General features: G+C 39.7%; 1 protein-coding gene across 1 annotated transcript; it reads left to right on the forward strand.

Annotated features, from left to right (window-relative positions):
- Positions 1-6,574: 6,574 nt before the first annotated feature.
- On the forward strand, positions 6,575-17,705 carry LOC148122933 (olfactory receptor 5K3-like). The gene is made up of 3 exons (XM_087897757.1): positions 6,575-6,581; positions 11,080-11,982; positions 17,677-17,705. The coding sequence occupies exons 1-3, from the start codon at positions 6,575-6,577 to the stop codon at positions 17,703-17,705; spliced, it is 939 nt and encodes a 312-aa protein (XP_087753883.1).
- The last annotated feature ends 3,856 nt before the right edge of the window (positions 17,706-21,561 follow it).

Consider the following 21,561-nt stretch of genomic DNA (forward strand, 5'->3'; position numbering starts at 1 on the left):
ATCCGAACAATGTCGTGTTGCAGCATTTTGGCCATTATCATCCAAATTTAAAAAATTTATGGTGAACAGAGCCATGGCCGTGGGCAGCTCTGTCAATATTTTTTCTTTTTGTTTAAGTAGATAAGATTTGAGTGTGCGATGCGCCCATTTTATGATACCTTGTCCCTGGGGGTTATAAGGCAGGCCTGTAATGTGGGTGACCTGTATCTGTGTATAGAATTGTTTAAATTTTTGAGAAGTATAGGCAGGCCCATTATCTGTTTTTAAAGATGTGGGCTTGCCCCAAGCATTCCATGCCTCAAGGCAATGTTGAATGACATAAGATGTTTTTTTTCCTGTAAGCGGTGTGGCATGAATAATGCCAGAGCATGTGTCAATTGACACATGCATATATTGAAGTTTTTTAAAGGCAGTGATATGAGTTACGTCCATTTGTCATATTTGTAAGGGCGTAATCCCTCTGGGGTTTATGCCAGTGTGTCTGATAGGAAGAAACTGGCAACAGCTGTATACTTCTAGTGTGTCACTTTTTTTCCCACTATGCATAAAATCAGGTAACCAAGAAACCTACATAAACAATCAGGTAGAAGCCATGGTTCTTGATTGATCAGATAGCACATATAGCAGACACTACAGCTGGGCCTAGGTCTGGTGTAAGACTTACTGCTCTAAACAAAACAGAGACCCAGGTCTCTAAATTATCAGTTCCAGGCCATGCTGTTATCAATTGTTCTAATCTTGGGGTAAAATCAGAACAGCAGTAAGGCAGATCTCTGCGCATACCTGTTGACATCTAGTGTGTCGGGGGTCCCTGGGTAAGTGTGTTGAACAAACCAGGACACAGGGGATGCAGAGCAGAAAACCGCACTTACAACTGCATCCTGTGTGTTTATTAAGTAATCGTTTTATACGCTTTGGAAACAATTGCTTCAGTCAACATTTTTATCTAAAAGAGGAACTATAGATCATGAGTTAACCAAGGACTTATTTTGATTATGCACACAAAGCAGCTTAACATAGCAAGGGTGATCTGGGGGCTTGCAAGACATCCTAGCCTATTTTAAACAAGGGTCTCCAGAGACATTATCTCACTGTCCCTATCTATTCTAAGACTTCCTTCAGTGAGCAGAACAGCTGCTTCTAGCTGAGACTGTGGCCTCAGGGCAGTCACTTCTGCAAACCACAGGTGATGTGACACTTGCTACTTAGAAGCAAAGGCCAGAGGACTTGTCACTCTGAAATGTCCCATAGTATTCCATGGAACTTCTCTTAGATTCCAAGGCAGTACTCAACACCTCCTCTGGCACAGGTGGCATGATCCCTGCATTTTATATCACAGTCTCCAAATCTCCACACATACCTAGGAGAGAGGAACAAGGCCTGGCAGTGGCAAATTGTTCTGAACTAGGGAATTAATCCTTAAATATGTAACAGAAAGCGAGTTCAGCTACAGCAAGAAATCTGCAGCAAAGGACAGCCACTTTATTCACAAAGCAATAACGCTAAAAATCCTTACCTTTTGATTTAGCCTTTACCAGATTCCTTGGTTCCGATAAGTCGCTTGTGAAATTACTGAGCAATTACTGTATAAAGTTGTGGCTTGTATCACAATCCTCACCCAAATACTAGGATTACAAGTGCATGAGAGCATACTCACCTTATTAATGTGGGTTCTGGAAATTTGAACTCAGATAACTCAAATATTCATACTCATGAGGACGCTGCGCCATCTATCCTGTCCAGTGCTAATTATTCTCATAACCCATATTATTTTTACAGCCTCCATTATAGTATCTAAGTCACTCCAGACTACTTTCTATCTGTTTTAGATTGTATGCACAAAAGTGGAGGAGAATTTTAAGAGTTAGGTCAGCTACACTCAAACTAGCAAGGTAATCTTTAAGTTTACTTTTGTTAAGACCTTGTTTTCATTGGGAAGTTTTAATAAGTTTCAAATATTTCATATTTGTTAGAACTGACATTCTCTCCAGAAATGATGCAATGCTGGGAAGTCCTCTCAGGATTTGACAGAAGATTTAAGTTTCCAGTCAAAGGTACATAGTTGCTATTACCTGTGGGTAGCCTGTGATCTTCATTTCTTCCCTCTATTATTATGAAATCAAGGTCCATAGGTAATCTTAACTTCTGAGATCTTGACTATAAGACAAATACACACTTTCAGAAAGTGCTCCTCAGCAAGACAGGTAAGAGAAACATTTCAAGTTTTTACCTTAATGAAAAAAAATTACCTAATAAAAATGTTCACTTTTCTAATTATTAAGTAAATGTTAATTTCTCCTAAATATTGACTCTTCTCTTGACTGTGTAGCTTTTCCCAAAATTCAAGATATGTGGAACCAAGTTGACATACAATACTGTAACCCACCTCACATTATGATCATAAGGTAGAATCCCAAAATATGCAGGTAATGTCATAAATGAATCACTTAAAAAATTCAGGCATGTGTTAAAGCAGCTTCCAGTAATGACTCAGACAAGCCATATAAAATATTCTTTTTTTTGTCTTTTTTTTTGTAAATTTTATTAAATTATAAAAGTTTCCATTTCCGCCCCCCCCTCCCAACACCCTCCCACTCCCCCCCTCCTTCCCCTCCGTAACCCAGGGCAGTCAGGGTTTCCTGCCCTGTGGGAAGCTCCAGCTCCCTCCCCCTCCCTCCAGGTCCAGGAAGGCGAGCGTCCAAATAGACTGGATCCCCAAAATCCAGCATATGCAGAGGAAACAGGTCCCAGTGTCATAGTCAATGGCTTTTCAGAAAGACCCCGGGCCAGCCACAGTCAGAGAATCCGGCCAAATTCCGAGAATCTGGCTAGATCACGTCCTCGTTCAGTCCCAGTCCGACTGGCCCTGGTAAACTCTCATCAGATCCGTTCCCTTGTATCAGTGGGTGATAGCATCCCTCGCAGTACTGATTTCGTCTTTCATGTTCCTCCTCCTTCCGCTCCCCCTCCGGACCTCGGGGGGCTCAATCAGGTGCTCCAATGTGGGCCTCCGACTGCATAGCCGTCCTTCGCCAGACGAAGGATCTATGGTGATAAGCAAAATATACATCAGTATGGTCATGGGCCACGGCCGATTCAGGCACCCTCTCCTCTGTCCAGAGAGCAATCTGGGGGATATCTCCTTGGACCTGGGATCCCATATATAATCAAGTCTCCTGTAAACCCTAAAATGGCTCCCTTAGTTGAAATATATTGTTCCCTGATCCCATATTCATCCTACCTCCCTTTCCCCCCCATCCCAGGCCACCAAGCTTTCCCCGTTCCTCCCCTACTCCCTTCTCTCTAGCCCTCTCCCCCTCCATCGACACTCCCACCCCCCCCATGCACCCGAGGTTACCTGGGACTCTTGTCTATTTCCTACCTCCTGGTGGATAGCTAAATAATCTTCATCAGGTTCATCTTCTTATTTAGCTTCTCTAGGATCACGAATAATAGGCTCAAAGACCTTTAATTATGGTTAGAATCCACTTATGAGTGAATACATACCGTGTTCCTCTTTTTGGGTCTGGTTTACCTCACTCAGTAAAGCGTTTTCTATTTCCATCCATTTGCATGCAAAATTCAAGATGTCATTATTTTTTACCGCCGAGTAAAACTCTAATGTATATATGTTCCACACCTTTTTTAACCATTCTTCTATTGAGGGGCACCTAGGTTGTTTCCATGTTCTGGCTATTACAAATAGTGCAGCTATGAACATAGTTGAACAAATGCTTTTGTAGTATGTTAGGGAATCTTTAGGGTATATTCCCAAGAGTGGTATTGCTGGGTCCTGAGGGAGGTTGACTCCCAGTTTCCTGAGAAACCGCCACACTCATTTCCACAGTGGCTGCACGAGTTTGCATTCCCACCAACAATGGATGAGTGTTCCCCTCACCCCACATCCTCTCCAGCATAGGCTATCGTTGGTGTTTTTGACTTTAGCTAATCTGACAGGTGTAAGATGGTATCTCAAAGTGGTTTTGATTTGCATTTCCCTGATCGCTAAGGAGGTTGAGCATGACCTTAAGTGTCTTCTGGCCATTCGAAGTTCATCTGTTGTGAATTCTCTGTTCAGTTCAGTACCCCATTTTTTAATTGGGTTAATTAGAGTTTTAGTGCCTAGTTTCTTGAGTTCTTTGTATATTTTGGAGATCAGACCTTTGTCTGATGAGGGGTTGGTGAAGATCTTCTCCCAGTCAGAAGGCAGCCTTTTTGTCCTACTGACAGTGTCCTTTGCTTTACAGAAGCTTCCCAGTTTCAGTAGATCCCATTTATTCATTGTTTCTCTTATTGTCTGTGCTGCTGGGGTCCTACTTAGGAAGAGGCCTCCTGTGCCTAAATCTTGTAGGCTGTCCACTCTCTCCATACCTCTTCAATATAGTGCTTGAAGTTCTAGCAATAGCAATAAGACAACATAAGGGGATCACGGGGATTCGAATTGGAAAGGATGAAGTTAAACTTTCGTTATTTGCTGACGATATGATAGTGTTCATAAGCGACCCCAAAAACTCTACCAAAGAACTCCTACAGCTGATAAACACCTTTAGTAACGTGGCAGGATACAAGATCAACTCCAAAAAATCAGTGGCCTTCCTATACACAAAGGATAAAGAAGCAGAGAGGGAAATCAGAGAAGCATCACCTTTCATGATAGCCACAAATAGCATAAAATATCTTGGGGTTACTCTAACCAAGAAAGTGAAAGACCTATTTGACAAAAACTTTAAGTCTTTGAAGAAAGAAATTGAGGAGGATACCAGAAAATGGAAAGACCTCCCCTGCTCTTGGATTGGGAGAATCAACATAGTAAAAATGGCAATTCTACCGAAAGCAATCTATAGATTCAATGCAATCCCCATCAAAATCCCAACAAACTTCTTCACAGACCTTGAGAGAACAATAATCAAGTTTATATGGCAAAACAAAAAACCCAGGATAGCCAAAACAATCTTATACAATAAAAGAACTTCTGGAGGCATTACCATCCCTGACTTCAAACTCTATTATAGAGCTACAGTATTGAAAACAGCTTGGTATTGGCATAAGAACAGAGAAGTCGACCTATGGAATCGAATAGAAGACCCAGATATTAACCCACAAACTTATGAACACCTAATTTTCGACAAGGGAGCTAAAGGTATACAATGGAAGAAGGAAAGCATCTTTAACAAATGGTGCTGGCATAACTGGATGTCAACCTGTAAAAAAATGAAAGTAGATCCATATCTATCACCATGCACAAAAATCAAGTCCAAATGGATTAAAGACATCAACATTAATCCGTCCACTTTGAACCTGATAGAAGAGAAAGTGGGAAGTAGTCCATATAAAATATTCTTGAACAAAGTAAATTTCTAGTGCCTTCTTTCAGTGTTTTCATTACTAGAAAAACAAAGTCATTTTGGCCATGGAATTATATAATTTTATCTGTCAGTCAGACAGATATCTGTTTGTGCCAAAGAATCAGTACGTATTGAGAACTAGTAGCATTATAAAGCAAAATGATATTAGTATTTAAAATTTGAGAATTTAACATTTTTATTTTTAAAGTTTCAAAATATAAGAAATTATTTCATCTTCGTGAGACTCTAACATGCTTTGGCAAACCTTAGAGAGTGTAACTTTCTAAGGAAATAGAAAATCAGAAAAATTAATTAATTATTTTTAATATTTTTGTTTTTGCTTTATTTTTTGATGGCAAATAAGTTTCAAGTTTATTTCCTTTGTTGTTTGCTATTTAAAAATAAAACTAAGCCATAAACCGCTACATTCAGAATATATTGTCTCACACCTGCCACCTCCTTTGAATACTCATCCATGTCTGACCACTGCAAGGGGCACATTACTTAGGTAGCACAAACATGGCTAGGGAGCTGACTGTCTCTCTCCCCCATTAGCTGGAGAATGTCAACAGCTCCTCGGTTCTGGAGGGAGTTCATGCCAGCCTGACCCCTTCTGTACTGGGCTTTTGTCTGGGTTGAGCTTGCACAGGCCTTGCAAGGCTGTCCCAATCACAGTGCGCTCGTCTGTCCATCCGCTCTGCTGTGTCTAGTCAACACTGTTTCCTTGATGTTACCCGCCACCCCTGGCTCTTATAATCTTTTGCAAAGGCCCATGATTCTTGGGGACATTGGTGTGATATGTACACCCATCCTGTCCAGGGATGAGCATTCCACAGTTACTTATTCTCTACACATTGACCTGTTGGCAATCTCTGTGTTTCTTAGCAGTCAGCTTTCTTTAATTATGTGACTTCTGGTAGGAAGACCACATGATGGGAGAGACCCCACGCCCAAGTCCAAGACTAATTGGGCAACACAAACTAGACTCAATCAGGTGAAACAAAGGAGAAAAAAAAACCCTCCAAGTTTGGTGGGAAGAGAGAGGAGTGTGGTTAGGGGAGGAGTTGGGCAAAGGAAGGAATGTGTTCAAATTACATGGCATGAACTCTCAAAGAATAAAAAAGCACTGTTTAAAACTAAAAACAAAACAAAAACATGGCTAGGGAATGGGCAAAAGTGTTGGGACAAGTGTAGTTTTATACCTGTCTCCCGAGCTTTAGCCACTGAAGATGACGAGTAAGAATTAGTCCTCCCCACTGAAGGAGAAGGAAGCCACCTAATCTTGCTATCACAGGAAAAAACTTTATTATCCTGGATCTCAGGCTGCTAAGCCTTGCTGCCTTCCAGGTACCCTAATGCCAAACACATCTGATGCTTGCAAGGGTCCTGGTCTGTAGCACATTCATGGAATGCTAAGGTTCCTGCCTTGTCATCAGGTCAGAACTTTCCACAGTGCTAAATCAGGGTTGGGGAGTGGGCAGGTGTGTACTTAGTTATTTCTAGCCCCACTACAGAAACTTACTTTTTGATTAGAGTTGAGTATCATCTCAAATCTCTATACAAAGCAACCAGCAAAGCCAAACAGATAAAAATAAACAACCCCAGAAGAAAAACACAGTCATTTCCCTCACTTACACACACACACACACACACACAGAGAGAGAGAGAGAGAGAGAGAGAGAGAGAGAGAGAGAGAGAGAGAGAGATGTTGTTTTCTGTTTCTTTTCCACTTTTAATTTTTTAAAAATGTATCCTTGTTATTATTTTTAAAAAATAAATTCACCATTCACATTTCTATAGCATGAATGAAGTTTCAGGAGACCTCCTGCTAGAGCAGAAGAGTAATACTTTTCCTTGGCTCTGCTCTAGTCTGGTTTCCCACCCTGATGTTCCAGGGGCTTTGAGAAGTCATAAGTCTGTAAAGAAGATCTGCTCCCAAAGCACAGAGCAAGACTAGCTTGCTGCAAAACTTTTGTAAAATATTTTCATATACATCAATTTTTATGCCTCTCAAGACTTTGAGAATTATTTGCAGGCATTTTATCCAGGCTGTGCATGTGGGTGGAAACACCCTCACACACTCCCTACCTTGGATGTGGGGTGCAAGGGTGACCTGGTTTTCATCTTGAGCAGAGCTCAGTTTTCTAGTTCATGCTCAGAATGGGAACCTCATTGAGACCTCTGACACTAAGAAGTGGGAGATTCTGTATGCACAAGATCCCTCTGCAGACTGCTACATGTACTATTTTCAATATGTGAACAAAGCCTTCTGTGAGGATGTCACTCCAGAAATGAATCACATTACAGTATTCCTGTAAAAGGTGAGTTAAATTTAGAAATCATCAATGCTAACAGTGTATGGTAATAAATGCTTTCAAAAGCACAATTGCATGCATTCCAGAGACAATTGCAGTGCACAAAGAAGAAATTTCCCTCTTAAAAAAAAGCAAAATTAGTAAATTTTATTCTTGCCATTAGAATTGTATATCTTTGTAATTATAGTGTCAACAAGCAAGGTGAGATGGCTGAGTGTAGTGAGGGGCTGCGGGCAGGCCTGCTTTTCATTCTGCCCGGCTCCCGCACAGCTAGCTTAGCCCCAGAAATAATAACACACAAGTTATATTCATTTAAACACTGCCTGGCCCATTATCTCTAGAGAGTTAGTTACTGACTAACTCTCATATCTTGATATTAACCCATTTCTAATAATCTCGTGGTAGCACCACGAGGTAGTGGCTTACCGGAAAAGATTCAGCATGTCTGACCTAGTGGCTGGCTCCATGGCGTCTGGCTCATAGCCCTCTTCCCAGCGTTTTGTTCTGTTTACTCCGCCTACCTAATTTTCTGTCCTATCAAGGGGCCAAGGCAGTCTCTTTATTGACCAATGAAAATAACACAATAGACAGATAACCCTCCTCCATCATTTCCCCTTTTTCTGTTTAAACAAAAAAGAAAGGCTTTCATTTTAACATAGTAAAATTACACATAACAAAACAGTTATCAAGCAAGAATTACAGTCACAATATTTATAACTATATCTTTATCATAATAATGGAAAACTATAACTACGACTATCCATTCTTTAACTCCATCAAAGACTCCAGAAGGATATATTACCTAAGTAAGCATGAAGTAAGCAACTTCCAAAACTCTAGAAATGACAGAGACATCTCGCTGCCTGGACAGTCACCCAAAGTTCCTCTGTATCATTGGGGCATCCATTTTCGGCCTTTAGGCCCATAATATCCAGCAGACATTTCCATAAAGCAGGAAATTTTAAAGGCAGTTCAGTCACTATCTGCTGTGTCCTGCAGAATGTCTCGCAGACTCTTTCATGAATCAGGAACTCCGAAAGATCATCTCACCTTTAGGCAAGTTCAGCAGTTCTCTCTCTGCAGGTTCTCTGGGTCCAGTTCATACAACAGTCCAGGCAAGAGCAGTTTCTTGCCCAAAATGGCTATCAAACTCCATAAGGAGTCTCTTCGATGCCCATCTTCCTCTTGAAGTAGATTGGTGCTGCCAGGAACAGACATGTCTCATTGTCATGAAAAGTCCTAAGTTATTAAAACATTAAATGCCATGTTCTGTAGTCTTTGAAAGATACGAATGTCTATCTGAAATATATCTGTGCACTTCTAGAAAATCAGACTAACATTACAAGCTTGACTATTATCGATATTATCCATTAACAACCTATATTTTCTAATTATACATTACATTTTTAAAATGAACTACGCAATCACAATACATCAGTCAAGATCAGAAATATATATACGTATAACAAAATTGACCTTAAAATCCATACCAATGAAATTATTCATATCTATATCATATCCCCCTTTAAATGTAAAAGAACATTTATAAACAATATTTGGGAATATGGACGTAGTTATTTCTCTCCAAACTTCTTCCTGCTGTATAGGGGCGCAGTTAATCAGGTCTTTCATGGTATAACCTGTCTGCCAGGTTCATCTCAGTCGGCAGTTGAGTGAAGAAATTTTTTGAGGGTATTCACAGAAACCTTTCAGAAGGGCGTGGTCTATCATACCATATTGGTATGATAGAAGAAATCCACAGGGTCTCATTTTCTGTGAAAACAAAAGAAGAACCTCCTTTCCAAAGTATCATATCCTTAGATCCAAATTCAGAAGTCAAGGTATTTTCAACATATCTATCTTGGATTAGTTCAGCAGCATTTATAACAAATGCTTTATGCAAAATGTTTTAACAGATTTAAAACAAATATCTTTTAGCAGCTGTTGCTCCTTCCTCAGCATTCAAACAATTCAAAGAGAGCATAATAGCATACAGTATCAAGATTCTCTGTGTATTTTTCATCTTTATGCAGCTTTATTTTTTACCTCTATTTCTTTTATTTTTACTTTTACTTTTTGACACAGGTTCTCTGTATATCTTTGTCCTGGAATAACTCTGTAGACCAGGCTGTCCTTGAACTCACAGAGATCTGTCTGTCTCTGCTCCCCAGTGCTGGGATTAAAGGCGTGTGCTACCACACCTTGAACTCAGAGATCCTTCTGTCTCTGCCTCCCAGGCATTGGGATTAAAGGTGTGCGCTACCACACCTTGAAGTCACAGAGGTCAATCTACCTCTACCCCTTGAAGTCACAGAGGTCAATATGCCTCTACCTTCCGGGCATTGGGATTAAAGGTGTGTACCACCACACATAACTACTCTCTTTTGACTTTAAGAACTTTAACTTTTATCCTGTATTTATTTGTAACACAATATAAACCATTTAGAGGGTTTTTTTTTTGTCTTTGAATCTCTTTTTACAGTATATCTCTCCTTTTTACTGACCACATGAGCCTAAAACCGTGGCTTTGACGGCTGGATCTAGGCCATTTCTTAGCTTTTCAGCCTCATGGTAGAGGTATTGCTGAAGCCATTTTTATTGCCACAACTCTGTGGCATTTCAAGGTCCCTGCTAGCAAGCAAGCTGCAGCATTCTGCTCACAGACCACAGTCAGTCGGACTGCCTGTCTGAAAGAGTCAGAGATTGCCCTAGCAGGGCAGCCCAGAAAGACGGCATTTTCAAACAGTGCAGCTTTTTTTCCTGCTATGGCTGAAAACTGAAAAGCATGCATTCAGTTTTTCACCAACAGCGTTTAAGTGTTTCGTGGCAGGACCTCTTAATGAGCTACAATGTTTTGCAGCTAAAGCTGAGTCAGGAAGCCTCTCTTAGATGAGAGCATTTGCTTGCCTCTAGCAAGCAGAGCAGACCCGAGAAATTGCTGCTACCAAGAAAACATGCTTTACTCTATTCTTTCCCAAGCTTTCTCAGGCTTTCTGTGGATTCAGTTATCCACGTGGGTGCCATCTGTAGTGAGGGGCTGCGGGCAGGCCTGCTTTTCATCCTGCCCGGCTCCCGCACAGCTAGCTTAGCCCCAGAAATAATAACACACAAGTTATATTCATTTAAACACTGCCTGGCCCATTATCTCTAGAGAGTTAGTTACTGACTAACTCTCATATCTTGATATTAACCCATTTCTAATAATCTTGTGGTAGCACCACGAGGTAGTGGCTTACCGGAAAAGATTCAGCATGTCTGACCTAGTGGCTGGCTCCATGGCGTCTGGCTCATAGCCCTCTTCCCAGCGTTTTGTTCTGTTTACTCCGCCTACCTAATTTTCTGTCCTATCAAGGGGCCAAGGCAGTCTCTTTATTGACCAATGAAAATAACACAATAGACAGATAACCCTCCTCCATCAGCTGAGAACTACTCTGTGACAAATGAATTCATCCTGGTGGGATTCTCAGATCACCCAAACCTGAAGATCCTTCTATTCCTGATGTTCTTAGCCATCTATCGGGTCACCATGGTGGGAAATATCGGACTGGTGGCCTTGATCTACATGGAAAGCCGTCTTCACACACCCATGTACATCTTTCTGGGTAACCTGGCTCTCATGGATTCCCTGTGCTCCTGTGCTGCTACTCCCAAGATGCTACAGAACTTCTTTTCTGAGGACAGAAAGATGTCTCTCTATGAATGCATGGCACAGTTCTATTTTCTTTGTGTTGCTGAAACTACAGACAGCTTTCTTCTGGCAGCAATGGCCTATGATCGCTATGTGGCCATATGCAACCCGCTACAGTACCACACCATGATGTCCAAGAAACTATGCCTTCAGATGACCATAGGATCCTACATAATAGGAAATGTGCATCCTATGGTTGAAGTGGGGCTTTTATTAAGGTTAACTTTCTGTAGGTCACATGTAATCAAGCATTTCTTTTGTGATATCCTTCCATTATATAGAATCTCCTGTACTGTCAATGAACTAACATTATTTAGCTTTGCAGGGTCAATTTTAGCCAGTACTATTACTAGCGTTCTTGTGTCCTATTTTTATATACTTTTCACTATATTCAAAATGAAGTCTAATGAGGGTAGAGGGAAAGCCTTATCAACGTGTGTGTCCCACTTTCTGTCTGTATCCATATTCTGTGGTTCTCTTCTCTTCCTGTATGCACAACTGCAAGCAAACATTGATGGAGATAAAGATATACCCGTAGCTATTTTCTATACCCTAGTAATTCCTTTATTGAACCCTTTCATTTACAGTCTGAGAAATAAGGAAGTAATAAATGTGATGAAAAAATTCATGAAGAAGAGATGATTCTGTAACATTAGGCAACAAGGATCATATTTATTGGACAAACAATTTAAACATGAACATACCATTTTCTAAACTCACACACAATGAGAAAATATCAACCATGTAAAAAGAAAATTATTAATTTATGGAAGTCTAAGAACATTTGAATGCAATTAGTTCATAATAAATAAATTCTTTTAAAATATATTTGAAATTTTCAGGAATAATTTAAAGAACTGTTGAAGCATTAGATTGTATCTAGCTACAATTTAAAATACATCTAATGAATTTTAGAAATATATCTATTGCTAATTGTTGCATCCATTTAATATCATTAGCAAGTTTTTTAATTTCAGAATTTAAATTTTCCAGCAAATTACAACCTTTGTTTATAATAAGAAATTCCATCAAAGGAAAATAATCTTTATGACTTAGCTTGAGTTTCAATATTTCATTTATTCTTTCATGAGATTATATTTCAGCATGTACTTATCCAAAAATTTTCTACCAAGAATATTTTCGTATTGAACATTAGTCATTTTTCCTTTCAGAATTTCTAAACCATAGTATCATACCATATCAATACTGGTAAGTAATGCTTGTCAGCCTATCCTTCAAAATGATTTTAATACAGTGAAATTACTATGTGCTTTGATTTTTACTTTATTTGATTATTAGTCTATTATCTATGGCACTGAAACTCCCAAATGTATCCACTAAAACAGTTCTTTCTCTTCCATGGTATTATTGCTGTTTGTTGGTTGTTAGGAATAACAACATCTTCACCAACTCTAATGAAAATAATTTATATACTCATATTTTTAAAAACACATATCATTCAAGTCTGATAGAACAGAAAATGAATGAAAAACTCTAAATATCTTAACAGAGATACTTATTTACCAAAAAAGGAAAAGAATAAGACAAAATGAACTACAAATTGTACTAAGCTTTTGATATTTGTCTTTTACTGACTATTTGAGCATTGAAAAGTTTGAATCAATATTGCCATTTCTCTATATGATTGAAAGCTGAGAAAATGGAGATTATATTTAAATGTTTGAACCCTACAGGCAACTATGTAATGCTTAGAACAGGAGAGATAATCTCCACAGAAGATGACACCAGTTTGTTATTCAGTACCAGATGGTCAGTCCTGAAAAAACATATGTATATACTTACACACACATATGTGTGTATGCATATGTATGTATCTATGTATAAACAGACTAAACAGTTTATATTATATACTTGAGAATATGTATAGTCAAAGTTTTTAACACATATACATAGAGTTGGATGATAAGTCAATCAATAGATCAATCAATTGATGGTGATAGATGAATAGAAGATAGGTAGATGGATAGAGTTGATAGATTGATAGTTAGATTATATATAGATTGATTGATAGATAGATAGAAAGATAGACAGATAGATATGTAGATAAATAGATGACAGATAAATGATAGATTGATAGTAGAAAGACAATGATAATGATAGATAGATAGATAGATAGATAGATAGATAGATAGATAGATAGACAGATAGATTTGTAGATAGATAGAAAATAATGCGACAACTATAATTACAAAAGAAGATCTGAAATTGAAAGATAGTCCTGTGTGCTATATGGCAGGGTTTGGATGAAAGAAAGGAAAGGGGAAATAATACAATAATATTATAATCTCAAAAATATTTTTTAAGTAAATTTTATTAAATTATAAAAGTTTCCATTTCCGCACCCCCTCCCAACACCCTCTCACTCCCCCCACTCCCCCCCTCCTCCCCCTCCGTCCCCCAGGGCAGTCAGGGTTTCCTGCCCTGTGGGAAGCTCCAGCTCCCTCCCCCTCCCTCCAGGTCCAGGAAGGCGAGCATCCAAACAGACTGGATCCCCAAAATCCAGCATATGCAGAGGAAACAGGTCCCAGTGTCATAGTCAATGGCTTTTCAGAAAGACCCCGGGCCAGCCACAGTCAGAGAATCCGGCCAAATTCCGAGAATCTGGCTAGATCACGTCCTCGTTCAGTCCCAGTCCAACTGGCCCTGGTAAACTCTCATCAGATCCGTTCCCTTGTATCAGTGGGTGATAGCATCCCTCGCAGTATATATACATTAGAGTTTTACTCGGCGGTAAAAAACAATGACATCTTGAATTTTGCATGCAAATGGATGGAAATAGAAAACGCTTTACTGAGTGAGGTAAGCCAGACCCAAAAAGAGGAACACGGTATGTATTCACTCATAAGTGGGTTCTAACCATAATTAAAGGTCTTTGAGCCTATTATTCGTGATCCTAGAGAAGCTAAATAAGAAGATGAACCTGATGAAGATTATTTAGCTATCCACCAGGAGGTAGGAAATAGACAAGGGGGGGGGGGTGGGAGGGTCGATGGAGGGCGAGAGGGCTAGAGAGAAGGGAGTAGGGGAGGAACGGGGAAAGCTTGGTGGCGGGGGATGGGGGGGAGGGAGGAATGATGAATATGGGATCAGGGAACAATATATTTCAACTAAGGGAGCCATTTTAGGGTTTACAGGAGACTTGATTATATATGGGATCCCAGGTCCAAGGAGAGATCCCCCAGATTGCTCTCTGGACAGAGGAGAGGGTGCCTGAATCGGCCGTGGCCCATGACCATACTGATGTATATTTTGCTTATCACCATAGATCCTTCGTCTGGTGAAGGACGGCGATGCAGTCGGAGGCCCACATTGGAGCACCGGACTGAGCCCCCCGAGGTCCGGTTGGGGAGCGGAAGGAGGAGGAACATGAAAGACGAAATCTCAAAAATATTTTAAAAGGGACTTGGTGATTAAATTACATCAGGAATAAAATGCACATTCCAAATGCACATTCCAGTCTGTCTTTGAGGAAATGAATTATCAGTGGAAACAGATCAATGGCTGAGCACTGGGACAACACAGGTGCAGTAGAACACTGTTTAGAAGATAGTCTTGTAAAGTTGCAAACCATGTTTTCCTTCTGCAATTGGTCTTTATTATGGTGCTCATCTATGTGAAGATGGTCAGGAATTTACCTTATGCTATGTCTCATTGAATTCCAGAATAATTTTTTGATATTTCACCTATTATTTTTGATTCTTTTTGAGATCTCTCTGTAACTTTAGAGCCTATTTGGGAACTAACTAACGTAGAGTAGACATGCCTCAAACTTACAGAGATTTGCCTGCCTCTGCCTCCTATGTGCTGGGATTGAAGGTATGCACCACCACCGCCTGATTATTTTTAAGATTTTTATGTTTCTTGATAAATTCTTTCTTCCTCCTCCTTTTCTGACTCTTACTTTTATCCTGTCCTTTCTTCCCTTTCTCCTGTCTCTTATCTCCCCTCCCTTCCCTCTCATCTCATCTATTCCTCGCTCCCCTTGCCCCTTCCTCACATCTCTTCTCTCTTCTCTCCCAGCCTCTTCTCCCCCTCCCTCTCCTCCTTCCTTTTCCTCTCCTAATTCCCTCTTTTCATGTCTCTTCTCTAACCTCACTCACCTCCATCTGCACCCTCCTGCTTCTATCTTCTTTCTTCTTTTCCCTCCCTTTCTCTTCTTTCTCTTTCCCCCTCTTTCTTTCTCTTCTCTTTCCTCTCCTTTCTCTTTACTTTCCTGGCCTTCCTTTTCCTAGTCTCCTGTTCCTGTAACCCCTTTTCTCCTCTCCTCTCCTCTCCTCTCCTCTCCTCTCCTCTCCTCTCCTCTCCTCTCCTCTCCTCTCCTCTCCTCTCCTCTCCTCTCCTCTCTTCTCCTCTCCCCTTCCCTCCCCTCCCCTCCTCTCCTCTCCTTTCTGCTTCTCTTTCCTTAACTTTGATCCTCCTTCATCTTCTCCTTTTTTCTTTTTCGTTCTCCTCTGCTCCTTCATTCCTTTCTTCCACTCTCCTTTCCTCTTTCCTCCTTCCTTTTCTTTTTTTCTCTTTAAATATACAAATCTTTACTTACTCAATGAGGAATAATTTTCATGTGAAAATTACATACAATCCACATAGTCAAACAGATTCTTATTATCCTTTCTCAACTTTTAGGATAAATTTATTCTATTATGCTTCCCTTTCCTATACAACTCTCCATACCCTCCAATTCCACCCTGCCTATAGTCATCTCAGCAACCATGAGCTTAGCTTCTGATAGGTGATCTTCAAACCTGCCTTCTTCAAGAGCTATCTTTGACTGTCAAGTTACTCTTTTCTCTACTTTACAACAAAAAGACAAAGATGAAAAGAACGGATGCTAAAACAGAATCCATCACTTTGCTGCATATAAGAATCACACCGCAATATCAAGGTTAGACATTACCTCATGTTAAAAGGTTGGAAAAAAACATATTGCAATCAAGCTGATGGACCCATTATAATATCTAATAACATAGTCTACAAATCAAAATTTATTCAAAAGAAATGGGGAAGAACACTTCATAATCATCAAAACAAAAATTCACCAAGATGACATTTCAGTTCTTAACATCTTTGTTTCAAGCACAAGGGCACCTACTTTTATAAAAAACTTAAAACACATATTTACCCTCACACACCATACGTGTGAGGCTTCAATATTCCACTCTTACCAATGCATAGGTCATTCAGACAAAACCAAGCATAGAAATGCTGGAAAAAACTGATGCTCTAAACCAAATCATCCTAAGAGATATTTTCAAAACATTCCACACAAACACAAAAGAATATACCTTCTCAACACCTCATGGAATTTTCTCCAAAATTGAACACATACTCCTATAAGTCAAGCTAAAATTCACAGACCCAGAAAAGTTAGTTAAAGAGGAAAACTTAGAAAGAATATATGAACCTACCCTGGAAGGAGAAATAGAATAAATTTTGTAGGTGAACAGGGGGAATGTGAGGACTAGAGTGTGAGGAATCATGTGGAGGTGACGCCAAGAGTACACAGAGAGATCACTGGAATTGGGAAGAATTAGGGGTGGAAACCTAGTGCAGTGAAAACTTCCGGAACTCTAAGAGGGTGATCCTAGTGAGGATTCTTAGCAATTAAAGATACAGAGTGTGAACTGGCCATCTTTTTAGCCAGGGAAGGCTTTTATTGGTAAGACTAGATTATCATTACTACTACAATATGTGCACATATGAAAGTATATAAATATAATAATGCAAATTTATAGCTTATTTGTGATGTAAGTATGTCTCTGTATATTATTATAAACATATTATTTCCCATCAACCTGGCTTTGGAATCCATAGCCTGTGATCAAGGTCATCCCAAGCATAAAGCTCAAGTTCTTTTATTTTTGAGATTGTATTTAAATAACTTTCTTCCTTCCATTTCTATAATTCTCCCACAGGCCCCTCCTTGTCCTTCAAATTTATGGCCTCTTTTTCATCAATAATTACTACATACATACATGTATTTGTATGTGCATGTAATCTCCCAATATAACTTCATTTGTCTATATAACATTACTCGTATATATGGTTTCAGGACCGACCATTAACACTGAATGAGCATGAGAAAGAACACCTCTCCTCGTCCCAGCTTTATGCACATATCTATAGTTCTTTGTGTGAGGTTGAGGCCTCATGGTCTTTTTCCATTCATTTTGACATGTTTATTGATTGGTGTCATCCTTGTTCAGCTCATTTTGGTCAGTTATGTTGGTGAGTCTTTATAGGTATAGTTTCTGGTTTGACTTGGAAACACAACCAACAAAAGCCCTGTTCTTCTGGCTCTTGCAGTCTTCCCATGCCATCTTCCGAAATGTATCATAAGCCTTATATATTGAAGTGTTTTGTAGATATATTCATTGGTACTAGGCTCTAAAACTCTGCATTTTGGTTAGTTGTTTTCTGTAGTGATCTTTGTCTATTAAAGAGAAAGAAGTTTCCTTGATAATGTGTGAAAACTACACATATTTATGTGCATAAAGACAAATGTTTATTTATTATTGTTAGTGACTGTGCTGGTTTAGGAAATTGGTGGTTGTAGCTTATACTCCAATAACTGCAACTTTCCTAGCACTGAGTAAACTAGATTGTCTTCTTCTTGAGCCCAACTACAGAGCAATTTGTAACCACCAAATTGTGTGTTCCATTCTGCACCCTTAGCATGATCATGCAATGCTGGTTGTTGATGTGGTTCATAGTCAGCATAGCTAAGTAGAACTATTGCTTACTCCTCTTCTTTGAAAGCTTTAATGGCATCTTCTGGTACCTTGAAAGTTATTCTTTAGGCAAAAGGCATTCAGATCACTTTCATCTCAGGTACCTGACTCATGTTTCTGAAGCATATGGTATCTAAAGCATGACTGACTTACCTAGTATCTCTCAGGGTTCATCAAGGATAATAGAAATATGCTACATATTTTGGGAGTCTTTTAGCTATGACCAAAATCTCTGTAAAGAAGTTCTCATGTCTGACTTTGGGATTTTTGTTAGGTTCCTTTTGGCTCTTAGAAGGAGAATCATCACTCAAATGATGAGAAAGTTCATTATACACTGTGTGTGTGTGTGTGTGTGTGTGTGTGTGTGTGTGTGTGTCTTAAAGAGATAGAGATAGAGACAGACAGACAGAGAGAGAGAGAGAGAGAGAGAGAGAGAGAGAGAGAGAGAGAGAGAGAGAATATTATAGGTCTTTTTGGTAAATAGGTAGTACTATATGATTCTCTGTGAATTTTTAAGGTATCTGTATTGCTATTTATTTTACCCAATTCCCTCTCCCTCTCTCATCTCTAAGTAGCCCCCTTTTCTTTTTTTCCTTTTTTATTTTTTATTAATTTATAAAAGTTTCCACTTCTGCCCCTCCTCCCCATACCCTCCCATTCCCCCAACTCCCTCTCCTCCTCCCTCTCCAGCCCTAAGAGCAATCAGTGTTTCCTGCCCTGTGGGAAGTTCAAGTTCCTCCCCTCTCCCTCCAGGTCTAGGAAGGTGAGCATCCAAACTAACTAGGATCCCAAAAATCCAGAACATGCAGAGGAAACAAGTCCCAGTGCCATTATCAATGGCTTCTCAGACAGTCCCCATGCCAGCCACATTCAGAGAATCCGGCCACATTCAGAGAATCCGGTTTGATCACGTCCTCATTCATTCCCAGTCCAGCTGGCCTTGGTGAACTCTCATTAGATCAGTCCCCTTGTATCAGTGGGTGAACACACCCCTCGCTGTCCTGCCTTCCTTGCTTACATTCTCCCTCCTTCTGCTTCTCATTTGGACCTAGGGAGTTAAGTCCAGGGTTCCAATGTGGGTCTCTGTATCTATCTCCATCCATTGCCAGATGAAGGTTCTATGGTGATATGCAAAATATTCATCAGTATGGTTATGGGCCAACGCCAGTTCAGGTAGCCCCCTTTTCTATTCCGTCTGTCAGATCACTTATATTTTTTAATTCCCCTTTTCCTTCTTTCTACATTTTTATGTGTTTACCTCCATTCCCCTCCTTAAGCACTATCCCCAATTTCCATTTCTGTGATCAAGTTGTAAAGCTCATTTTTTTGCTCTGTTTCCCAACTATTCCAAAAAGTCAGCAGGTAGTAGGAACATTCACAATATGTTGTAACTATTTGATGTTAGGTAATGTACACTTAAAGCATGTTTTCCTCATCTATATACTCTAGTAACTCTTAGATAACTGGATTTTAACCTAAATCCCTTCACTGTTATAAAATTTAGGCTATTGAGACCTTTCCTTAATCTTATAACTACATTTCCTCAATAAAACACCCCAACCTAATTCTTTCATGAAAACTGTTAGCTTCTTTATTTAGTGAAGCTTCTGAATGGTAGTAAAATACAGAGAGCCAGAGAGAGTCTCAGAGGCAGCCTAAATAGTGATTTAAAGTGTACAGCACTCTGAGCACTGAGCAACATTTGACAGTCTACCCATTGTCATAAAAATCACTCCTATACTCCAGTATCTTTTTCCTTCTCTGTGGGAACTGCAGGTGGAATTGCTATGAGAAATGAAAGTCACCATTCTCCAAAAGAATTTTTTTATTAGGTGACCATTCTTTTTATTTATTAAAAATTTCCACCTCCTCCCCTCCTCCCAATACCCTCCCACTCTCTCTACTGTCTCTCCCCCTCCCTCTTCAGTCCTAATAGCAGTCAGGGTTTCCTGCCTTGTGAGAAGTCTAAGGTCCTCCCCCTTCCCTCCAGGTCTAGAAAGGTGAGCATCCAAACAAACTAGGCTCCCACAAGGCCAATCCATGCAGTACAATCAAAACTCAGTGGAGCAGGGGGGTGGGGGTGGATTGGAAGGAAGGGAAAATGGGGAGAGAAAAGGGAGAAGGGGAGAATTGGGGAGAGCTTGGGGGAATGGGATAATTGAGATGGAGGAAGGGTGGATGTGGGAGCAGGGAAGAAGTTATCCTAACCAAGGGAGCCATTTTAGGGTTGGCTAGAGTCCTGGCTCTAGAAGGGTTCCCAGGTGTCCAAGGGAATTTCCCCAACTAGTTTCATGGGCAGCAGAGGAGAGGGTGCCTGAACGGGCCTTATCCTATAGTCACACTGATGAATATCTTGGATATCACTGTAGAACCTTCATCCGGCAATGGATGGAGATAGAAACAGAGACCCACACTGGAGCACTGGACTGAGCTCCCAAGGTCCAAATGAGGAGCAGGAGGAGGGAGAACATGAACAAGGAAGTCAGGACTACGAGGGGTGTGTCCACCTACTCAGACAATGGGACTGATCTAATGGGAGCTCACCAAGGCTAGCTGGGCTGGGCCTGATGGAGCATGTGATCAAACTGGAGTATCTGAATGTGACTGACATTGAGGGCTGACTGAGAATCCCCAACAAAATTCAATGAAAGATATATTCAAATATCTAGCAATATTCTGAAAATTGTGTCTTCTTACTGAAACATATAAGTGGGATATGAGTCATCATGGTATAAATGCATTGTATTTGTGTCCCTTACACAGGAATTAAACTACTATGCCAGCTAATGTATTTATGATGTCATGGTGAATAAAATACCAATCTCTTATTAAAATGTTTAAATTTAATTTCTACTTTATTTTATTTTACTAGAACATTTTATTAAAATTCTTTACATGATTTAAAGTTGATTTCATATATTTTTATGGAAATGGGTATATATCCAAATCTATTATAAATGCTAGCTCAGAGAAACAGGAATGTGCTCAGTTAGGTAAGAGCTCTACCTGCACAAGATGATTAACTGTGTTTACATCACATACATCATAGCATACAAATGTCAATGAAAACAAAAGAGCTGCATATTTCAGTGTTGAGAGGATCAGGGCTGTACATATGCCTGTAATCAGTGATGAGAGATGTTGAAATAATTGTTGGGTTTAGCAGAATGTAAACTTATCTATAGGAAAAGATCTCTTTCAAAAAAGTAAGGCTATAAGCAGCATGTCAGGTGAACTCCTTTGGCCTTCCCATATGTGTACATGGTTAACTGTAACTATGCACATAAGTGTGCATACACCATGCACATATATCCCAAATATTCATATACATAAAAACCACCAAAAAATCATTCTAGGACAGATAACTGCCAAATATTTTAGAAAGAAAAACAAAATTTAGATACATGAAGACTTTATGATTTTATGGTGTTTTAATAAGAATACAACCAAAGATAAAATGAGAC

This window comes from Myodes glareolus, chromosome 2, assembly GCF_982192425.1.
Source record: "Myodes glareolus chromosome 2, mMyoGla1.1, whole genome shotgun sequence".
Taxonomy (NCBI): Eukaryota; Metazoa; Chordata; class Mammalia; order Rodentia; family Cricetidae; genus Myodes; species Myodes glareolus.

Coding starts and splice junctions, on each gene's coding strand:
- LOC148122933 (XM_087897757.1), top strand. Junction 11,983..17,676: donor GATGAAAAAATTCATGAAGA/AGAGATGATTCT, acceptor TCTTGCAGTCTT/CCCATGCCATCTTCCGAAAT.